This window comes from Bos javanicus, chromosome 5, assembly GCF_032452875.1.
Source record: "Bos javanicus breed banteng chromosome 5, ARS-OSU_banteng_1.0, whole genome shotgun sequence".
Taxonomy (NCBI): Eukaryota; Metazoa; Chordata; class Mammalia; order Artiodactyla; family Bovidae; genus Bos; species Bos javanicus.
Window position 1 is genome coordinate 10,731,375 of NC_083872.1, and position 23,034 is coordinate 10,754,408.

At 36.3% G+C, this 23,034-nt stretch overlaps 1 protein-coding gene and 1 non-coding gene across 2 annotated transcripts in view; one reads left to right on the forward strand and one right to left on the reverse strand.

The window, feature by feature from the left end:
- The window catches only part of PTPRQ (protein tyrosine phosphatase receptor type Q), a 284,028-nt gene that overhangs the window by 253,893 nt on the left and 7,101 nt on the right, over nt 1-23,034 (forward strand). Inside the window, exons 45-50 of the mRNA XM_061419020.1 lie at nt 293-383; nt 5,334-5,410; nt 14,556-14,690; nt 15,119-15,244; nt 16,062-16,210; nt 20,072-20,207. Of these exons, the coding sequence (XP_061275004.1) occupies nt 293-383; nt 5,334-5,410; nt 14,556-14,690; nt 15,119-15,244; nt 16,062-16,210; nt 20,072-20,207 (714 nt within the window). The remainder of the gene's footprint in view (nt 1-292; nt 384-5,333; nt 5,411-14,555; nt 14,691-15,118; nt 15,245-16,061; nt 16,211-20,071; nt 20,208-23,034) is intronic.
- LOC133248976 (U6 spliceosomal RNA) lies at nt 8,284-8,388 on the reverse strand. The gene has a single exon (XR_009736799.1). It is a non-coding gene; the product is annotated as a U6 spliceosomal RNA (small nuclear RNA).

Here is a 23,034-nt window from a genome sequence, read left to right on the forward strand (position 1 = left end):
GAAACCATCAGTAAAGTATGAAGGGAGTCGCTAACATGGTTGCCGCACCTCAGACTTGACAGAGGAGAGAAATCATGCCAGAGAAAGCAGGAGCCCAGAGGACCAGCTCTATGCAGGGTATTTTCAGTGTAAGTTCATCTAAGTTCTTTACTGTTCACTTGACCTCACTTCTGCAGTTATGAGAAGTGTTTTCATTTTAAAAATAAAATGACTTAGAATAGTCTTTTACTAAGTGGAACTTCGTGTTGACTTCTGAAATAAATCTAAACTTTGCAATGACTTCAATCCACAGGAATTACCAAAATTTCTTCAGGATCTCTCTTCAACTGACGCTGATCTGCCTTGGAACAGAGCAAAAAACCGCTTTCCAAACATAAAACCATGTATGTGTACATACTGTTTCTGCTTTTAGATACTGAAAGCTTTTCAAATGAGCACAAAATGCACTTTAGCATTCTTCTTAAATATGTGTTACATATTAATTGAATTATAATAATGCATTTTATTAGCAGCAACTTATAAATTGTATTTCTTTGGCTTTGTTAATATTGACTAAAGTTAATGAACGTGGGTTTCAGCTTGTTCACACAAGGTTTATTCATGCAGGTGTAAGAAACTGTAGCCCCAGTACTTTCTGAGCTTTGTAATTTAACCCCAGGAACAAACCTCTCTCATATCTTCCTATAGACCTAGTTCTCAAATGAAGAGAGAAAGTTCATGTGTAACTGTGCGCATTACTTTCCTTAAGAGCATGGCAGTGCTTTGTAAAGGAATATAAAAAAGTGCATTGCAAAATATTTGTTGAAGATCAGAGTAAATGTGTGATTACCAGGGTTGGTTTTTACAAAGGAAGCAGGCTTATGCTTTACCACAGTCAACATTTTTCAATCAGTAAGAAACTGTAGTACATGCCACGCTGTTATTATGTCCTTAAATGTCATTAAAACGAATGTGTATACTGATGTGGAAAAAGCAAACCATATTATTGATGTAAGAATTAGTAGTAATATGAAAGAAAAAACATAGCATTCCTCTTTAAATGCTGTGTTTGCTATATTTTTCAACATGTTATCCTACTAAGTATATTCTGATTCAATACATTTTTATATTATAAAATTAAAAAGTGATATGTTAAGTTCTGAAATGCTGTCAATATTGTTTCAAAGTCTAGAGTTTTAAAATATTCCTAATTTTAGAGTTAGTGTATATATATTTTTCTATGTTCTATGCCTTTTCAAAACTGTATTGGGGAAAATTCCATACATATAAAAATTGAACTCTTCTGTCTAGAAAGATACAGACTTTGAGAAATATGTAATCACAGAAGGTAAAATCATAAGGATATGGATAGCCCCCCCCAAAAATGGACCATGTTGTGTTATTCTAGAACTAGAGGATAACTGAGGCATGAAGTAAACAAATTTAGGGAAACATGATCTAGAAGTCAGTAACCTAATGGAATCTGTTAATTCCCAAGAATTAGAAAAGGATGAAAATACAAATAGCTTTAATCACCTAAAATCCTTCCCGGAACAAAACAAATCATAGGTAAATGGCTTTAAGAGTAAGTTGACAAATAAGGCATCTTTGTAGGAAATAAGGAATGTTAGTATTACATCCCTAAATTCCTCTGGCATGACCTTTCTTAATAAGTCGTTTTGTTTTCCCTTTTAGAGAGTTAACCTGGATGGGATACATCCTAAGATTAAGAGAGATGGAAAGTCTCAGGTTTTTATATTCATCCATATCTAAATGTCCTTCAGATTCTCTGCTTCATGCTTAATGATATCCTGTGAAAATAAATACACAATCAAACTGTCTGATTGAAGGACAGTTACTATGGAATATTTAATATTTATTTACAATAGTGTATGCGGCTAAAGTAATGTATATCACTGTATATCATTATATATAGGTAGATGAAACATATCTAGCTTATTTCCAAAGATGGAAGCATATCTGACTTTATATAAAAATTTGGTATGTGAGATTTTTTATATGTAACATTTTGATCTTTTGTTGTTAAGATTTCAGTGCATTATTTTCTGGGTTCACATAATGGCCATTAAAGTCATACAGTGCTAGCTTGCTAGCACTTACAGCATAAGGAGAATATAACTAAACAAACATCCTTAAAATAAGGAGAACTGAGGAGTAAGACAATCCCAATATCTGAGGCTAAGACAAAAATAACTAGTGATGGCTAAGACAATAAATAACTGTAAATCAAGGATGTTTGGGAATATCATAAGCATTGCATACATTTTTTTCCACCTTTGCTAGAGCCAAAGGGATAATATCCAATTATTTTCTGTTTTTTCTTGATTTCAGTAAAGAAAACTTAGTAATTTTTCAAATAATATTCTACATCCACATCCGATATCCTTTAATGGGTTTTGGGGGTAAAGTTTTTTCTTAACTGTCCTCTTAAAGAACTGGAAGTTCTATAAGAAATAATTTTATTAGGCATAATTTTATACTTTTCAATAATTTTATTAAGAATTTATTAATTCAACTAGTACATACTACTTGCTGTATAGTAAAATGACTAAAAACGTGGGCTCTAATCAAACTTCCTGGGTTGCGTTTCTGTTTACCTAACAACTACTTTAGTTGCTGGATATTATTTAGTAATGTCGACCGCATAACTTTAAGGATTAGATAAAATAATCATGTAAATCACTTTATCCAATATAGAACACAGGAAGCTCTCAATCAGTATTAGTTCTTATGGTTGTTAGTAATCAGTAAATTGCTTATTTTTAAAAGCCTCTAAGTTTCTGGGTGACTAAAATTTAGTTACAGGCCCTTAGGGTCTATGGTCTGGAGATAACAAACCCACTTCCCTAATCTGGGTCAGAAGACAAGCTGTAAACTCACATCCTCTCATACGGGCAAACAGACCCATATGATCCCAGCTCCCTCCCACCATGACACATACACACACACAGAAAATGCAATACTTAAACTAATATATTCTCCCATTGTGTTTGCAGAGAAGCCATAAAGTTGAAGAGATGTTTTTTTTCTCCCATAGAGAATGAATTCATTTTAGTAGAGTCTGAATTTTAGCTTGAGCCAGCTAAGAGAGATCCACTGTTTCCCCTGAGTAATGTAGAAAGAAGGATTTCAAATATCACAGTGCATTTTAGAACATATTAGCTTACAGGGCTTTAAGATACTAGAATTAGCAGCAAATGTGTGCAGAAGAGATTTCCAAATCTCTGTTTGACAGGACACTGTGACCTTGAGAAGCGTTCCAACACCATGAAGAAAAGTTTAGCTTGCTGTTGACTCAGTTCAGTTGACTCGGATAGTTCACTCAGATATTTAGTGAATAGAAAACTGATGGCTTCCCTTTCTTAGTTGCATGACTGGCCACAGCGTCATTAAGATTGGAACATCATACAAAATTCAAAATCTTTGGGACAGAAATGGTTTGCGTAATCTGCTTGAATGATCCCCCTTCTTTGGATTCAAACACATTGGTTGGGTCATTATACTTAACCTAAAAATACAGCAAAGTCATTTAACATATAACATGTGCTTAATTCTAAGAACTTGAGAGTGTGTTCTGTGTTCCATACAGAGCTATACGTTTTATAAACTTTCATATGTCTTCCTCAGAGGATTCTACAAAATAAATATTATAACTATATGTTATAGCTGAGGTAACAAAGAAACAGAGAAGGGAAACAATTCGCCCAGGGCCATAAACGGCAGATAGGCAGAGCGTCTGGATTCCCACTCAAACCCACTTTCCCATTTTTGCTCCACTGCTCACTGCCTTCCCAGGAAGGTTTGTTTTAAAACCTCAGAAGAATTTAGTGACAGATAACTTTGTATCATTTCTTTGTCTCGTGAAAGTTAGCACTGGACATTTCAACTATAATACCAATTTGGCAAAGATTCTCAGGGAAAAATAATTTTTGATACTTTTCTTTGAAGAAAAATAATGGGAAAACGGTTATCTAATTTTGCTAGACTATAAAACAGTCTAAATAACAGTAATTCAAAGTTTGGTGTGAAAGAAAGAATAGGCATCTAAATTAAAGAACTCCAGAAACAGACCTAAACACAGAGAAAACCAGTGTATGATACAGTGGTATTTTGAATAAGGGGTAAGGGTGCACTGTTTATTATTCTAAATGGCAACAAACAATAAAACATAGATTTTCCCTCATTCTGTCCCCAAATAAAAGAAGCCCAATGGATCAAAAATCAAAATATTTAAAACAAGCAATAAAACCTATTAAAGCTCTGGAAGACACTATGAATGAATCTGTGAAGAATATTGGTGTGACAAAGCCTTTTGTATGTATCACGCAGAAAGCCACAGTGAAAAATGAGAACTTTGACTACAATACATATAAATTTTACGTATGGCAAGATAGCTAACAGATAAATTAAGTGAGTCAAAGACAAATGACAAAAAAATTTTCAATACATGTAACATTTTTAGTATAAAAATATTTTAAAAAAATAAAAATAGTATAATATGAAAAGGCAATTACAGAAAAGATATTTAAAATGGCCAATACACAAGCAAAGCAGCTCACTTTCACTCATAGTTAAGGCAATCAAAACAAATACTAAATCTGTATCTCTCAGAAGGTCATAAATTAAAATGTTTAAATAGTATCTCATGGTGGTGTTCAAACTGTTCAAACACTTTTGTTCAGAGTGAACTGATATAATTTGAGAACAATTCATCAGTCTTTCAAAATTTGATTTTGAAATATTTGATTTCAAAATATGATTTGGGGATTTTACTGCTGGTAATGTATTCTACAAATAGACTCCAACAGATATGCAAAATTTCAGTTATTTATTCAGCATTTTACAATAACAAAATGATATGATTTTCAATCATCCTGAAGAGCTAAATAAGTATGTTATATTCACAATGAAATACTATACGATCTTTTAAAGTAATGAACTATTAGATCGGTAAAGGTGTTTGTTCAGGCTTTTCCATAACATGTTATGGGCAAATTTGAGCAAACTTTATGGCCAACCCAAAAGATATTATTATTTGCACTAACATGGAAAGATATAGTTAAATAAAATTTTTTGCAGAATAGAGGGACTAGCACCCCATTTGTGGTTAATTTTATATGACTATGTATAGAAAATCCTGGGAATAAATATGAGAACATATTAATAGTCATTGTCTTTAGGTTGTGGAAATATGGAATAAGAGAGAACTTCTACTTTAAAATTTTACAGCCATCTGTAATTTTCAAATATCAGAAACTTCTTTGTATTTTATAGAAAAAAGTAATGGTAATTTAAAAAGTAAATTAATATTAATATCTTATCTTTCCTTCTAGATAACAACAACAGAGTGAAGCTGATAGCTGATGCTAGTATTCCAGGATCAGATTATATTAATGCCAGCTATGTTTCTGTAAGTTGCTATTTTATATACATTTTTTATAAAACATGAATACTGCAATAATGTTACTCTTCCAACTACTGAAAACAAGAAATTCATTACAACCTGTATAGATTTAATGTACCAGTTCCATACAACATTAAGTATATATACGATGTTTTATACATGGGGAAGTGGAAGCTCCAAATAGAGATTGCAATTTACCCAACAATCATTTCGCTAATAAGCAGCAGATGTCCAACTTCAAACTACATATCCCCTGGACTGTCCACTGTTTCCAGTGTTTGTCAGAAGATCCTTTAAGGTCAGCCAATTTTTCAAAGAAAATTAGTCAAATGGATAGTCATGTCCATATTATATAAAAACCCATTGTGCTCTTCTTCCCTTCGAGATTTTCAGTCCCTCAAGGGGACTATGATGTCATGTTCTTTCCACCCTCTGTTACTTAGATAACGTGTACTCTTTTGCAGTCACTCAATAAACATATCTTAAGTGAACCAATGTGGGGTAAACTGTGATAAACATCACAGATAATAAATGCTTGCCACATAAGATCAAAAATGGAACATAACCAGAGTGTTCCAAGGAGCTCCTTCTCCATGACTCTTGCTCTCTCAATGCTCACCGCTATCTTAGGAACACAGAAACCTTATATGCACCCAAGACCTCCACTTGGGTTGACACAACCATGAAATCTCAGAGGAGGAATTGCTCCTGTGGTTATTTAATCCAGTCACTTAGAAAAATCTTTCTGAAAAACTACTGATAATTAGAGATTACCCTCTCTTGGCACAGATCACCTACTTCCTCCCTAAGGCAGATGATTCTATCTCTGAACTAATCAAATATACAGTTGTGGTTTGTTTTTAGAAAATTACAAATAAAAAGCTTAATTTCAGAAACTGAGTGCACCATGTACAAATACACTAAAACATAGTCAATGCAAATTCAGATTAATAATAAGTACAGTATCTTAACAAAATGACAACTTTTATAAAAGGTAATAGGCAAATCAGTGACTTGGTTCACCCAGAATATTTAACTAGTTTGAGTTAAGAAAATGAACTCTTCTCTAGATGGGAAAGGAAAGGATGGAGCAACACGTAAGCAAAGCCCCAGTGGGACCAAATGAAACGGCAGGCCTGGGCCAGACGTTGAGGCAAAAAGTTTGAAGACGTTTTATTGTTAAAAAAAACAAAAAACAAAAAACAAATGATTACTGATCCTCCATCCTGATCCCTGGGATTCTAAACTACCCCACTGATGGCTATGGTACTGGCACAAAGACAGAAATATAGATCAATGGAACAAAATAGAAAGCCCAGAGATAAATCCACGCACATATGGACACCTTATCTTTGACAAAGGAGGCAAGAATATACAATGGATTAAAGACAATCTCTTTAACAAGTGGTGCTGGGAAATCTGGTCAACCACTTGTAAAAGAATGAAACTAGAACACTTTCTAACACCATACACAAAAATAAACTCCAAATGGATTAAAGATCTAAACGTAAGACCAGAAACTATAAAACTCCTAGAGGAGAACATAGGCAAAACACTCTCCGACATACATCACAGCAGGATCCTCTATGACCCACCTCCCAGAATATTGGAAATAAAAGCAAAAATAAACAAATGGGACCTAATTAACCTTAAAAGCTTCTGCACATCAAAGGAAACTATTAGCAAGGTGAAAAGGCAGCCTTCAGAATGGGAGAAAATAATAGCAAATGAAGCAACTGACAAACAACTAATCTCAAAAATATACAAGCAACTCCTACAGCTCAACTCCAGAAAAATAAATGACCCAATCAAAAAATGGGCCAAAGAACTAAATAGACATTTCTCCAAAGAAGACATACAGATGGCTGACAAACACATGAAAAGATGCTCAACATCATTCATTATCAGAGAAATGCAAATCAAAACCACTATGAGGTACCATTTCACGCCAGTCAGAATGGCTGCGATCCAAAAGTCTACAAGCAATAAATGCTGGAGGGGGTGTGGAGAAAAGGGAATCCTCTTACACTGTTGGTGGGAATGCAAACTAATACAGCCACTATGGAGAACAGTGTGGAGATTCCTTAAAAAACTGGAAATAGAACTGCCTTATGATCCAGCAATCCCACTGCTGGGCATACACACTGAGGAAACCAGAAGGGAAAGAGACACGTGTACCCCAATGTTCATCGCAGCACTGTTTATAATAGCCAGGACATGGAAGCAACCTAGATGTCCATCAGCAGATGAATGGATAAAGAAAGCTGTGGTACATATACACAATGGAGTATTACTCAGCCATTAAAAAGAATACATTTGAATCAGTTCTAATGAGGTGGATGAAACTGGAGCCTATTATACAGAGTGAATTAAGCCAGAAAGAAAAACACCAATACAGTATACTAACGCATATATATGGAATTTAGAAAGATGGTAACAATAACCCTGTGTACGAGACAGCAAAAGAGACACTGATGTATAGAACAGTCTTATGGACTCTGTTGGAGAGGGAGAGGGTGGGAAGATTTGGGAGAATGGCTTTGAAACATGTATAATATCACGTATGAAACGAGTTGCCAGTCTAGGTTCGATGCATGATACTGGATGCTTGGGGCTGGTGCACTGGGATGACCCAGAGGGATGGTATGGGGAGGGAGGAGGGAGGAGGGTTCAGGATGGGGAACACATGTATACCTGTGGCGGATTCATTTCGATATTTGGCAAAACTAATACAATATTGTAAAGTTTAAAAATAAAATTAAAAAAAAAAGAAAACCTAAAATACCTAACGCTATTCTTATAACTGTAATATAGCAATCTTCTTCACTGTTAATAAGCCACCTCTTCTAGAAAGAACTGTATGCATAATTTGATCAAATACAAATACGGAACACTTCATGAATTTGCCTGTCATTCCTGTGCAGCACCCACGCTAATCTTCTCTGCATCTTTCCAAGTTTAGTGTATGTGCTTGCTTATAGTATATGTGCTGCCGAAGCAAGCAGATACAGTTTTTTTAAAAACAAGATGTGTACTCTTAAATCTTCAGTGGTGGTGAAGTACCTACTTCAATTCTAATAGGTAGCAAGGTTAACTATGGTTCTCATTATGATTCTACAGATACCTGAAGCTTTCCTATACTGCCCATACTCCCATTTAAAAAAATTTTTTTTCTTATTCATCATCTTCTCACCTAGGCCTGCCATTTTATTTGGTCCCACTGGGGCTCTGCTTCTGTATTGCTCCATCCTTTCCCCAACATCAAACATAACCTGTCCTGTGTCCCACTCCCCACAAGCCTCTGTTAAGAGGGAAAAGAATTCATTCATTCCAAATTTTACTTTGGTTAGTAATTACTCCAAAATGACAATTGTCAGTTCAGTTCAGTCGCTCAGTCATGTCCGACTCTTTGAGACCCCATGAATCGCAGCACGCCAGGCCTCCCTGTCCATCACCAACTCCCGGAGTTCACTCAAACTCATGTCCATAGAGTCAGTGATGCCATCCAGCCATCTCATCCTCTGTCGTCCCCTTCTCCTCCTGCCCCCAATCCCTCCCAGCATCAGAGTCTTTTCCAATGAGTCAACTCTTTGCATGAGGTGGCCAAAGTACTGGAGTTTCAGCTTTAGCATCATTCCTTCCAAAGAAATCCCAGGGCTGATCTCCTTTAGAATGGACTAGTTGGATCTTTTTGCAGTCCAAGGACTCTCAAGAGTCTTCTCCAACACCACAGTTCAAAAGCATCAATTCTTCAGCGCTCAGCTTTCTTCACAGTCCAACTCTCACATCCATACATGACTACCGGAAAAACCATAGCCTTGACTAGACGGACCTTTGTCGGCAAAGTAATGTCTCTGCTTTTGAATATGCTATCTAGGTTGGTCATAACTTTCCTTCCAAGGAGTAAGCGTCTTTTAATTTCATGGCTGCAGTCACCATCTGCAGTGATTTTGGAGCCCAGAAAAATAAAGTCTGACACTGTTTCCCCACCTATTTGCCATGAAGTGATGGGATCAGATGCCATGATCTTAGTTTTCTGAATGTTTAGCTTTAAGCCAACTTTTTCACTCTCCTGTTTCACTTTCATCAAGAGGCTTTTTGGTTCGACTCTTATCTACCAATTAAGTAGACACAAATGAATACTTCATAGCGTAAAAGGTTCATCTAGCTATGGGATGACAGTATAGGATATGAACATGATTAGGAAGGCAACCAGACAGTTTTAGGAGGTATAACTGAACCACACAGATTACATAAACAAAGGAATATTAATGAACCCCCAGTGTTCCCTCTACATAAACAAAGGAATATTAATGAAGTCCCAGTGTTCCCTCTAAATATTACCAGTTATCGGGAGACAATCATAATAGGAAGATACTGCAGAATGAACAATAAACTAAGCCTGAATATATACAGAATATACACATTCTTCTGTGGTCAAGTGATGTTGTAATGTAATAAACCTTACAACAAAGTCACCATGACCCACATGTAATGATATGCATCATCCTTACTGAGCTGCATAGTAAGCAGGTGCGGATAGAAAGCACTTTACATTAAGGCAAGTTCCAGGGAGATCCAGACCACCGTGCGCTTGCTGCCACCTGGGGAGCTGGCCAAGCACGCCGTGTCCGAGGGCACTAAGGTTGTCACCAAGTATACCAGCTCCAGGTAAATATAACATACCTAGCCGCTGTTAATGGAGAAGGCAATGGCACCCCACTCCAGTACTCTTGCCTGGAAAATCCCATGGACGGAGGGCCTGGTGGGCTGTAGTCCATGGGGTCGTGAAGAGTCGGACACGAGTAAGCGACTTCACTTTCACTTTCAGTATTAAAGTGGGCAGTATGCTTATTGCTTTTACTTTCAGGGCAATCTCCTTTGTCTGGGATGTCGGGAGAAGTTGGAAATAAACTCATAATACTGTAGTGGCCTCTCACTTTTCCATCCCCAAGGTTAGGCAGTCTTCACTTCACAAACAGTAAAGACTTCTCAGAGTGAAGGACAACGCAGCTTCTCCCCACTCCCCGGTTTTCTTCCATGGCACCTCCATGTGAAAGTTCATGAACACTTGCTCCAGAAGCCAAAGATAGAGGCCATCTACAAATGGATTCTAGATTCCTATTTCTTTGGATGCTAGAGGAAAAAGGGAGAAGAACTATAGAGCGAGAGAAGAAAGCAAGATAAGTAGTGTTTAGATGGGGGGAAGAAATGAAATCTGAAGAAGGGAAAAGGGAATACCAGTAGGTGGTCTGAAGTATGTGCTTTGAAACTAGGAAACACCAGGCCAGGATCTGTAATTAGATTACTATTTGTTTACCTCTCGGGCCTTGGCTGTTCTTGGGAATTATACTCCTAAAGCTAGGAGTCAACGAGAAGCTGGAAATTTTTGATTAAGGATGGATCGTGGGAGAGAGGTAGAGAGGAAAATAAATACTGCATCCTTGTAAATAGCCAATAGTTGTACAAGTGAGTTTAGAAATGTTTTCAAGAGAGTGAACAAGAACATTATGTAATGAGACAAGAGGAAGACTCCAACCTGTTAACCCAAATCATCTCCCCTGTCAACCTAAGATGCCTGAAATTACTTCAATTTGAGGATAGCTTTTACTATAGTTAGACTGAAGATTAAAGGCTATGATGCATATGAGCCATAATCATATCAGAAACATCAAATCTGATCTACTCTGATAGATTATAGTACCAAAGGATGTCAGATCCCTGAAACAGGGAAATGCAAATGACTAGGAGACATATTTTATAAATTGATAAATTACACTTAATTGTCCTCACCCTTAAGACACTTTTTTCATTCGGCTTTTAGGACAACATTCCCTTGATTTTCCATCTACAGCTTTGACTCTTTCATCTCAGTCTCTCTGATTCTCTCTTATCTCCTTGACTACCAAACACTGAAATTATCTAGAGCCCATTCCTTGAATTTGCTGCTTCTTTTCAAACTCATTTCCTTGATGATCTCAACCATTCTTGTGATTTTTAAGTAAGATCTATTCGCTGACTACTTTAAAATTATGTTTCTATTTGGACTTCTTTCTGAACTCCAAACTCATATACCCAATTGCCATGATGATGTTCCCACTTGAATATCCAAATAGGATTTCAAGTTTAATATGTCCATTGTGAATTCTTGATTTTCCTTTTAAGTCCGCTTATGCTAGGTGTGGGGAAAAAGGAACCTACCTGCCTACACTGTTGGTGGGAATGTAAATTAGTACAGCCAGTATGGAAAACAGTATGGAGCCTCCTTAAGACTAGAGTTAAATTAGAGTTACAAAATGATCCAGAAATCCCACTCCTGAGCATGTATCTGGAGAAAACTCAAATTTGAAAGGATAAATGCACCCCAGTGTTCACTGTCCACTGGTCGAGGAATGGATAAAGGAGATGTGATGAGTGTGTATTTATATATCACATATATGGTATATATGTGTGTATATATAAGTACACACAGAATATTGGCCATAAAAAAGAATGAAATATTATATTTGCAGCAACATGGATGGACCTAGATATTGTCACACTAAGTAGAATTTCTCAGAAAGAGAAATACCATGTGATATTACTTATATGTGTAACTTAAAATATGATACAAATGAACTTAGTTACAAAACAGAAATAGACCCACAGACATAGAAAACAAATTTATGGTTATCTAAGGGGAAAGTGGGTGGGGAAGGATAAATTAGGGCTTTGAGATTAGCAGATACAATGTACTATATAAATAAAACAACAAATTCTACTGCATAGCACAGGGAATGATTTTCCATAAACTGCAATAAACTGTAACAAAAAAGAATATATCTTATACATGTATAACTGAATCACTTTGCTTTACACCAGAAACACAACACTGTAAATCAACTAGATTTTAATTAAACAAATTTTTTAAAGTATGCTCATACTGAAGTTTTTTTTTTTTTTCCCCCATCTTTATTTGGAATCATTACTGACTCCTATCTTTCTTATACCCAGTATCTAATCCATAAGCAAATTCTCTTGGCTCTGTCTTCAAAATACACCAGATTTTATTACTTTTCACAATACCCACTCCTATCACCCAAACTGCATCCCTTGGTTGGATTGTTGCAATATTCCAACTACTCTCCCTCCTTTCCCTTTTTATACCACTATCAGCTTGTATAGAAACTAGAGTGGAACTATTAAACACACTCTATATATGTTCGGAATCTTTCAATGGCTTTCTGTATCACCCAGAGTAAAAACCAAACTCTTAAAACTACCTGCCCCAGGGCCTAAAGCACTGCTCCCTCCCATCTCTTGTTCTCTCCAATGTCACCTTCTACTACCGTCCCCATTTGCAGTTCCTGCAACACTCCAGACACACACCTGACTTTCCACCTGGAACACTTTTTCTCCAAATCTTGAAGGGCTTACCTCTTTCTGCTTCAAGTCTTTCCTCAGATTTCACCAATGAGCCTTTTCTGAACACCCTGTTTTCTGAAATTCTCTCTCATACCATTTATCACTTTAAAAAAGCTATGTAAATCACTCATTTAATAGACCTGTTAACAGATTTAATGTCTATTTCCCATAACTGGTATATAAGACAAATCAGGGTAGGAATTTTCGTCAATGATGAATCCTCAGTTCCTAGACTAGTGCCTGGCACACAGTAAGCACTCATAAATATTATTTGAATGGAGGAGTGTGCATTTTAAAAGCTGTAAAGAAATTAAAATATTAATGGTGCTTCACTCTGGATAGTGAGAATACAGAGAAAGTCCATATTTTTTAATACATACTTCTGAATTTTCCTAACATTCTACACTGATTGTACAGTACTATTTAAACTAAAAAATAAAAAACCCTTTACAATGTAAATTACATACTCAAGTATTTCAACTTAGACTAGAAACACAGAAATGCTTTAGCACATAGTTTTTTTTGTTTGTTTTCCGCAGACTGAAGGTTTTATTCCAGAAACTGTCATTGACTAGCACTGTGATTTGGGAAAAATCACCTGAAGTAGCTCATCATTCTTTAAAGTAAAACAAATTGGTTGGATTAGATTTTAGGACCACTTGAACTTTAAAATGTATACTATTCTGTATAATACTATATTCTCTGGCTACTGAGACAATTCAATTTAAAAATAAAATTCACCCTTAAACCTCATTCTTCAAAATATTTTGATGTTTGAAATAGATGTAATTCCATCACTTTTTAAAAATTTACACATAAACTTTAAGAAAAATCCATAGATGCTACTCACGTGGCATGCTTACATTCCAGGTGAATAGACCGAGTTTTAGAACGACTTGATAAAATGTACAAGAGCTGTCATAACAGGGTGGAGACAAGTCTCAGGTCCTACAATAGTTAAATGAATCTTCTTACTATCTCCACATTACTCTTGGTTTTAAGCTCTGGAGAATAATTACTAATACCATCATCTATGTAGATACTTTCTTGCAGGGATATATGAAAACATCTGCACATTCTTTAAATGTATAACCATAGCTAGTGGAGTGGGTAAGACAGCTGGCTCTGGATCCAGACTATCTTACTGTGAGACCTTGAGCAAATTCACATTTCTTAGCTTCCATCTTCATCTGTAAAATGAGGATAATAACAGTACTAGTCCATAAGGTTTTTATAAGAAATAGATTAACTGAAAGATGCCTAACATATTGTCTGCCGTAAAACATATTATTATTATTCAGCCTTACTGTTCCCTGGTGGCTCAGACGGTAAAGCGTCTGCCTGCAATGTGCCAGACCCAGGTTTGATCCCTGGGTCGGGAAGATCCTCTGGAGAAGGAAATGGCAACCCATTCCAGCACTCTTGCCTGAGAATCCCATGGATAGAGGAGCCTGGTAGGCTACAGTCCATGGGCTCACAAAGAGTCAGACATGACTGAGCAACCTCACTTTCACTTTCACTCTTTTATTCAAAGTTAGAAATAAACTTTAAGAACAGCTAGTTGTATACTACATTATGAGGTTTAAATTAATGTTGGAAATTTTGAGTATCTTTTAGCATTCAAAAATATGCAGTATTTTAGAATATTAGGTAATCTTACAACTAGTATGTTTTTCATACTCAAAAGCTAAAAAATATTATATATGTATGTAAATATTGATGCAATGTTGTAATTATATCATTCTAGGGCTACTTATGTCCAAATGAATTTATTGCTACTCAAGGTCCATTACCAGGAACAGTTGGGGATTTTTGGAGAATGGTGTGGGAAACCAGAGCAAAAACATTAGTAATGCTAACACAGTGTTTTGAAAAAGGACGGGTAAGTTATTTGAAAAGCTTTTCACAAAACCTTTATTTTACATTTGTGTTAATTTACATGTGATGTTGGGTTTCCCAGGTAGCCCTAATGGTAAAGAACATGCCTCCTAAAGCAGGAGATGCAGGAAATAAGAGTCCAATCCCTGGACCGGGAAGATCCCCTGGAGGAGGGCATGGCAACCCACTCCAGTATTCTTGCCTGGAGAATCCCTTGGATAGAGGAGCCTGGTGGCCTACAGTCCATAGTGCTGCAGAGAGTCAGACACGACTCAAGTGTCGTCACATGTGTGACGATTTTAGCTAATACTATGACATATCAATGACTGGGGCATGTATAAGGCAGTTGTACCTTAGTAGCAATAACTTTGAACTATATATATATATATATAAAATGGTTCTTATAACTGGTGAATTTTCTCTTGACTGCAGATCAGATGTCATCAATATTGGCCAGAGGACAACAAACCAGTTACTGTCTTCGGAGATATAGTGATTACAAAACTAATGGAGGATGTTCAAATAGACTGGACCATCAGAGATCTGAAAATTGAAAGGGTAAAAAAAAAAAAAAGGAGGAGGGGAAGTCAAACATGATAAAAAATATGAATGCTCTAAATGTCTAAAGTAAAATTAATTTCTAGACATATTTCTGTATATTCAGTAATGCTTTTCTATTATCTTCAAAAGAGAAGTTTTGAATTGGCATTTGCCTTCAATATCTATATCATTATGTTTAATTCCAAATTCCTTAAAGTTTATATTAAACAAGGAAGGCAACAGGAGGAAACAACTAGATCACTAGGTTTATCTTATTTTATGAAGAAACTGTAAAATTTTATTTAAAACAGGAATTTCTGAAATCACGTGTCTCTATCTGTATCTTAATCATTGGATTTTCTATTTAATCCAGAACGTATACAGAATCAATAACATAGAGATCCCACCTTTATTATGTAAATACCTATACACATAGAAAATGATATAAGGACCTTTATACTTTCTAATATTATCAGATACCCAATACCAGTGTTATGAATAATTTGTGAGTGTGTTTATTTAAGTTGTTAGGTCAAAACTGTTCAAAATCTACTATTCTGGTGTTACAACACGTTACACTACATTGAATATAAATACCCTGCATAATCATCTGTTTGCAAGATTTGAAACAAACATGTTCATCGTTTGCATTCATACTGAAAGGTAATTTTCTGCAGTGTAGCAATAGCAGAAGACTTCTCTTATAGGAAATCAAGAAACCACAGTTTGTTTTGTAAACTATCATCTTGAAAACCCGGGGAGTCAGCTACATTCAGACTTCGCTGTGATACTTAAATAACTTCATCATGTTTGTTTAATATGTCATTCTGTCTAGCACGGGGATTGCATGACCATTCGACAGTGCAACTTTACTGCGTGGCCTGAACACGGGGTTCCTGAGAACAGCGCCCCTCTAGTCCACTTTGTGAAGCTGGTTCGAGCAAGCAGGGCACATGATACCACACCCATGATTGTTCACTGCAGGTAAGAAAGGTTTTCAGAACCTTTTATGAAATACTCGAAACGGGATTTAAATCCAACGTGACCTTTATGTTATCATGACACTATTGATTTTCTAGTAGAATATTAATGGAGATTCAATCCAGCTTTTAGTTGTAAGATATTTTACTGGCTATAACAAATCAAGATGTAGTTTTATAAAAGGTTAGATGCAGAGATCAAATGAGTAATGACTGTGGCTAAAAGGAAGACAAAATATATATCCTGGTTTAAGAATTTTTATGACATCTTTACTGGATTATACCTCTCAAAATCCTTAAAATATATAAAAAACTGTAGCCCACTACTGATGTGAATGAGTCTAGGAGTGTAGAATCTTTTGAGTTTTATGAATAAACTCTTGATCCTTCATTATTTCTATTGAGATTAGTCTACTATAATAACTTAAACTTTTTTGTAAAAACAACTTCTGAGATTTGAGTTACAAAGAATAAAGAAAATGAACTTTAAAGTAAAGATCAAATTAAGTGACCAACCCAAGCATGATTCCAAACTTTTGCAAACTATTCAAATATCTTTCTTTGACCTAGCTCTTTGAACATGATAAATATAATAAATTAAGGTTTTCACTTTTATTTTCATTGGTAATTTATACCACTGAAACACCAGTAGTCCCCCTCAAAAATTAATAAAGCTCACAATTGTTTAGAATTCAGAATTCTGGACATACTGATATGATTTATGCTCTCTAACATGTTATCTAAATTAATCTCAGCATGAGTCTCTTCCAACAGTTGTAGTTTGCAAACGAGAGAAAAAGTGGGTGATAGACAATACTGTTTTATGATTCTACTTACATGAGGTACCTAAAAAAGGGGTAAATTCATAGAGACAGAAAGTGGTTTCCAGGGACTTAGAGAAATTGAGAGTTACTGTTTAATGGGTATAGAGATTCTGTTTGGGATTATGAAAATAGTGTAGAAACAGATATTGGTAATGGTTGCAATGTGCTTAATGCCACTAAACTGTGCATTTAAAAACAGTTAAAATGGTAAATTTTGTCATGTATCTTTTGCTACAATAAACATCTAAGTAATGATTTCAACCACATTAATAAAGTAATTATTACTTATAGTAACTCCAAAATCAATTGATGGATAAATATTCTAATGGGGATATACTATAATTAATGTAGTTAATATTTAGGAAAATATTAATCCATCCAGTTTTTAAACTTTATTTAGATGAAGAAACTCAACACATAATTTAAATGAGTCTACATTTTCTTTTCCAGGAATATTTTAGATTTTTTAAGTAAGAGTAATACATAAAATACATTATGAGATATCTTTTCACATTTAAAAACAAATAAAATTAAAAGTAAAAGCCTCATTCTTACCTTCCCAATTCCATATACTCTCCATACACAGAAAAATTTTAACAGACTGGTATATAGTATAAATACAGTAACATTTTGCTTTTAAAGTCAGTGATTGATTTTTTTTTTAAATTTTATTTAATTTTTAAACTTTACATAATTGTATTAGTTTTGCCAAATATCAAAATGAATCCACCACAGGTATACATGTGTTCCCCATCCTGAACCCTCCTCCCTCCCCATACCCTCCCTCTGGGTCGTCCCATGCACTAGCCCCAAGCGTCCAGTATCGTGCATCGAACCTGGACTGGCATCTTGTTTCATACATGATATTTTACGTGTTTCAATGCCATTCTCCCAAATCTTCCCACCCTCTCCCTCTCCCACAGAGTCCATAAGACTGTTCTATACATCACTGTCTCTTTTGCTGTCTCGTTCACAGGGTTATTGTTACCATCTTTCTAAATTCCATATATACGCGTTAGTATACTGTATTGGTGTTTGATTTTAAATTGGCATTACTGATGATTAAAGTGGATAGTAAGCTGCCTGTAATGTCTTCCTATTTTACATACACACTGCCACAGGATTATAATCGTGGATTTAAAAATTCACTAGAAAAGTAAAGGACCTTCTCTCTTTTAGACTCAAAAAGTGTAGCCTCATCCTTTGTGACTTAAACATGCAGGAAAAAGTATGCTTATATTAATAATCTTTAAGTATCATTTCAAAACTTTCTCCTAAATGATCATGTCCAACCCCAACTTCTCACCTTAGCTTTTGACCTATACTTTTAGCTTCCAGTTCAACATGACAACCTATTAATAAATGACCACAATATTCTAAAAATGTGTCCAAAATAGAATGCTTGGGCCCATCTCCAAACTCACTCCTTCTCATCCCATCTTGGTCAACAGCAGTCCATTCTGCTTGGCCCAGAAACCCAACACTCATCCTCGACTCTCTACTTCCTCTCACATGCTACATCCATTCCAAAAGCAAATACTCTGATTCCTGTGCCCCATCACCTCTCCACACACTCGCCCCACCCTGGTCTCCTTGCTTTTCTTTGAACATGCAGAACACCCTCCCACTCGGATCTGTTCTCTTCCCTCACCTTCTGGCCACAATGCTCCTCTCCCATGTACCAACATGGTGCACTTCTAACCCCAGTGAAGTTTCATTGTCAGAGAATCTTTCTCTGATGACCCTGTCCTACCTTATCACCTTTTATCTCCTTAATTTTTATCTCTCACCATAGCACTTATTGGGCATATCCCATGTGACGCAAGTGGTAAAGGATCTGCCTGCCAATGCAGGAGATGCAAGAGATGCAGGTTCGATCCCTGGGTTGGGAATATCCCCTGGATTATGAAATGGCAACCCATTCCAATATTCTTGCTTGGAAAATTTCATGGCCAGAGGAGCCTGGCAGGCTACAGTCCATGGAGCTCTTAAGAGTCGGACGTGACTGAGCACATACACACAGCACTTATCGCCACTGGGCATACCTTATGCATGTTTCTCTTTTGTGTGGATTCCCATCATCCCTCCTCTAGAATCTAAACTCCATAAGTATTGGAGACTCTGTGTGGTTCGCTCCTGTACCCCAGATGCCTAGGGCAGTGTCTGACACTCAAAGTATACTGAACAATGTAATGACTGATTACTCTGCTGGGGCATATTATGTGTTATCGTGTTCAGAGTTATGTTGTGATGCTATTTCTTAGGTTGACTTATAGGCACTGTACACAGACAACTATTCTTAACCTACAGAAGTAGTTTCTGTATTGTTTCGTATTTTTCAAAGTGAAATTTGTAAGACTAGGTGACCTTTAAAATGCCCTTTTTTCCACATTTACTTCCTATATTAACCATTTAAGTACATAGGAGTCTTGTCTTTCTAATTGGAATTTCTGAATAAATCTTGTCAGGTTTATCAATTAACAGTTTATATGGAGCACATACTGTCCTTCAGTATTAAACTAAATTCTTAAAAGGAAACCACTTTCCAATGTCATTATCTATGGAAGGAAAAGGAAATTCTAGGGAAAGTGAATAAGAACACACAAGAGTCTATTTGTCAATATGATGTAGAAGAAGTGCTATCTGGGCTAAATAGTTGACATTTTCTATGTTTAGCATCCCTACTTGTAACCAAAAATATATTCAAAGTTTCTGGTGTTAAGACTTTTCAGTGATTTTTAAAAATATTTCCTGTACTTCTCCAACTACACCTCTTAAAACGTTATGAAAGAAGAGGAAAAGCTCAACTGGTTTAAAAAAAAACTCCAATATTTGATAGCGTGTTAAAGATAATCATCTTACTCCTTCTAAACAGTCTTGGGAACAATATATGTACAAAGAAACTCCAAAGAAAATCCACTTCCAAATAAGAAAAGAAACTATATGTAATTTATTGCTACCATAGTTTATCTTCTTCATCACCATCCACATGAACAATCTTTTTGCTGAATAATTTGCATGTAATTTCACTCTTCCTACAGTGCTGGAGTTGGAAGAACTGGAGTTTTTATTGCTCTGGACCACTTAACACAACATATAAATGATCACGATTTTGTGGATATATATGGATTAGTAGCTGAACTAAGAAGTGAAAGAATGTGTATGGTACAAAACCTGGTAAGACGATCTAAAACTGCAAGCAGAGTCAGCTCGAGAATTTCTCCTGGGAGGACCTTAGTGGCACCAGTCCCATGGACGGAGGAGCCTGGTAGGCTGCAGTCCATGGGGTCGCTAAGAGTCGGACACAACTAGGCGACTTCACTTTCACTTTTCCCTTTCATGCACTGGAGAAGGAAATGGCAACCCACTCCAGTGTTCTTGCCTGGAGAATCCCAGGGATGGGGGAGCCTGGTGGGCTGCCATCTATGGGGTCACACAGAGTCGGACACGACTGAAGTGACTTAGCATAGCATAGCATAGCATGGCTACAAAGCAGACACTCTTTTCTTATGTTATAAACCTCTGGGGTGGGGGCGAGGGCTTGGGGCTGGCAGCTGATGGAGATCATAGGAGAACTGACCCGCATGTCCCAGTCATCCTTCAGCACCGTTACTGACGACTCAATCTAACTTGTTTATGCTGATAGGCATGTAGAAAATAATTCATAAGAGAGATTTGTCTTTAGTGTTTGGGAAGCACAGAAAATGAACCAGATTAATTTCTTTCGTAAACATGCTAGAAGCTGTAATTGGGAAAAGTTTAAAATATTAACTATGATGTTGGTCTATGTATTTCACTTGTCCGTATTTATCCCTTTTGTATATCAGTACTAATAATGTTTGTTACAGAATATCATCAACTATCTGGGAGTCTTTGTTTGGTTGTTTCGGTTTGGAAGCAAAAGTATTTTTAAAATCTAGATTTCGGTCATAAAAGAAATGTATAGTATAATGGTAATGAAACTGAGGCTCCTCTGCTGAGTGTCTAGTAGGAGGTACTATACTAGATCATTTTCATGTATTATCTCATTTAATTATTTGTAAAGCAGGTCCAATGAAACTAATCAATAGGCTGGGTATTACCTGCTCTTCTTTACAGATAGGGAAGCAGATGTTCCAAAAATTTAAATGATATTCAAAGCTTATAAGTGTCAGAGCCAAAATTCACACCCCATTCTGTCTAATTATACTAAGATGTTCTTCTCATATCTTTGGATTGATATTTTTATACTATACAGATTTTTCTCACAGTAAATATGCAGATCTTCTATAATGATATTTTCTAGGGTACCAACTAGAAAACATAAGTGGCTATATAGCCGTTAGAGGTGGGAGAAAACCAGCTCTTTGCTAAAATAAGTTTGAGAAAATTTCTTACAGCCTCTATGCTAATGTGCGTTAACATTTATAAATACAGAGCCCTTGTGAACAACATTTCCCGAACTTATATGACTATGGCCTCCTTGAACCCTTTTGACCCCAAAACATGTAACGCCAAGTCATGGAACATTAATGCTCTTAGGAAGATATGGCCCTAGACCAGAGACAACCAAACTTTTCAAAATGTACATCCCTTTGAGGAGAAAAGTTTAAGCATTCAATTCCTGGGCTTCTCTGGTGGCTCAGATGGTAAAGAATCTGTCTACAATGTAGGAGACCTAGGTTCGATCCCTGGGTGGGGAAGATTCCCTGAAAAAGGAAATAGCAACCCACTCCAGTATTCTTGCCTGGGAAACCCCATAGACAAGGGAGCCTGGGAGACTACAGTCCGTGGGGGTGGCAGAAAGTTAGATGTGACTGAGCGACATACACGTACACACATAAAAATACATATATATATATTTTAAAATTTTATTTTTAAACTTTACAATATTGTATTAGTTTTGCCAAATATAGAAATGAATCCGCCACAGGTATACATGTGTTCCCCATATATATTTTAAAAATGTAGTTTGAGCCATTATGTATATTATAAAGTATACACAAATAAATTGAAAACCATGAGTTAAAGGTCAAATAAGCAATTTTGACAACTTTGCTAATAGTGATGCCATGGCTCAGTCCATAATCTGTCTGCAATGCAGGAGACCTGGGCTCGATCCCTGGGTTGGGAAGATCCCCTGGAGAAAGAAATGGCTACCCACTCTGATATTCTTGCCTGGGGAATTCTACGGACAGAGAAGCCTGGCAGGCTATGTTCAGTGGGGTTGAAAGAGCTGCATATGACTGAGGACTGGAATGCCAAAGTGGGAAGTCAAGGGATACCTGGAGTAATAGGCAAGTTTGGCATGGTGTAAAAAATGAAGCAGCACAAAGGCTAACATAGTTTTGCTAAGAGAACACACTGGTCATAGCAAACACCCTCTTCCAACAACAAAAGAGACTACTCTATACATGGACATCACCAGATGGTCAATACCAAAATCATATTTATTATATTCTTTGCAGCCAAAGATGTAGAAGCTCTATACAGTCAGCAAAAATAAGACCGGGAGCTGACTGTGGCTCAGGTCATGAACTCCATACTGCCAAATTCAGACTTAAATCGAAGAAAGTAGGGAAAACCACTAGACCATTCAGGTATAACCTAAATCAAATCCCTTATGATTATAAAGTGGAAGTGACAAAGATTCAAGGGATTAGATCTGATGGACAGAGTGCCTGAAGAACTATTGGACGGAGGTTTGTAACATTATACAGGAGGTGTTGATCAAAACCATCCCTAAGAAAAAGAAATGCAAAAAGGCAAAATGGCTGTCTGAGGAGGCCTTACAAGTAGCTGAGAAGAGAATAGAAGTGAAAGCCAAAGGAGAAAAGGAAAGATATACCCATCTGAATGGAGCGTTCCAAAGCATAGCAAGGAGAGACGAGAAAGCCTCCCAAAGAGAACAATACAGAGAAATAGATGAAAAACAATGGGATGGTAAAGACTACACATCTCTTCAAGAAAATCAGAGATACCAAGGGAACATTTCATGCAAAGACGGGCACAATAAAGGACAGAA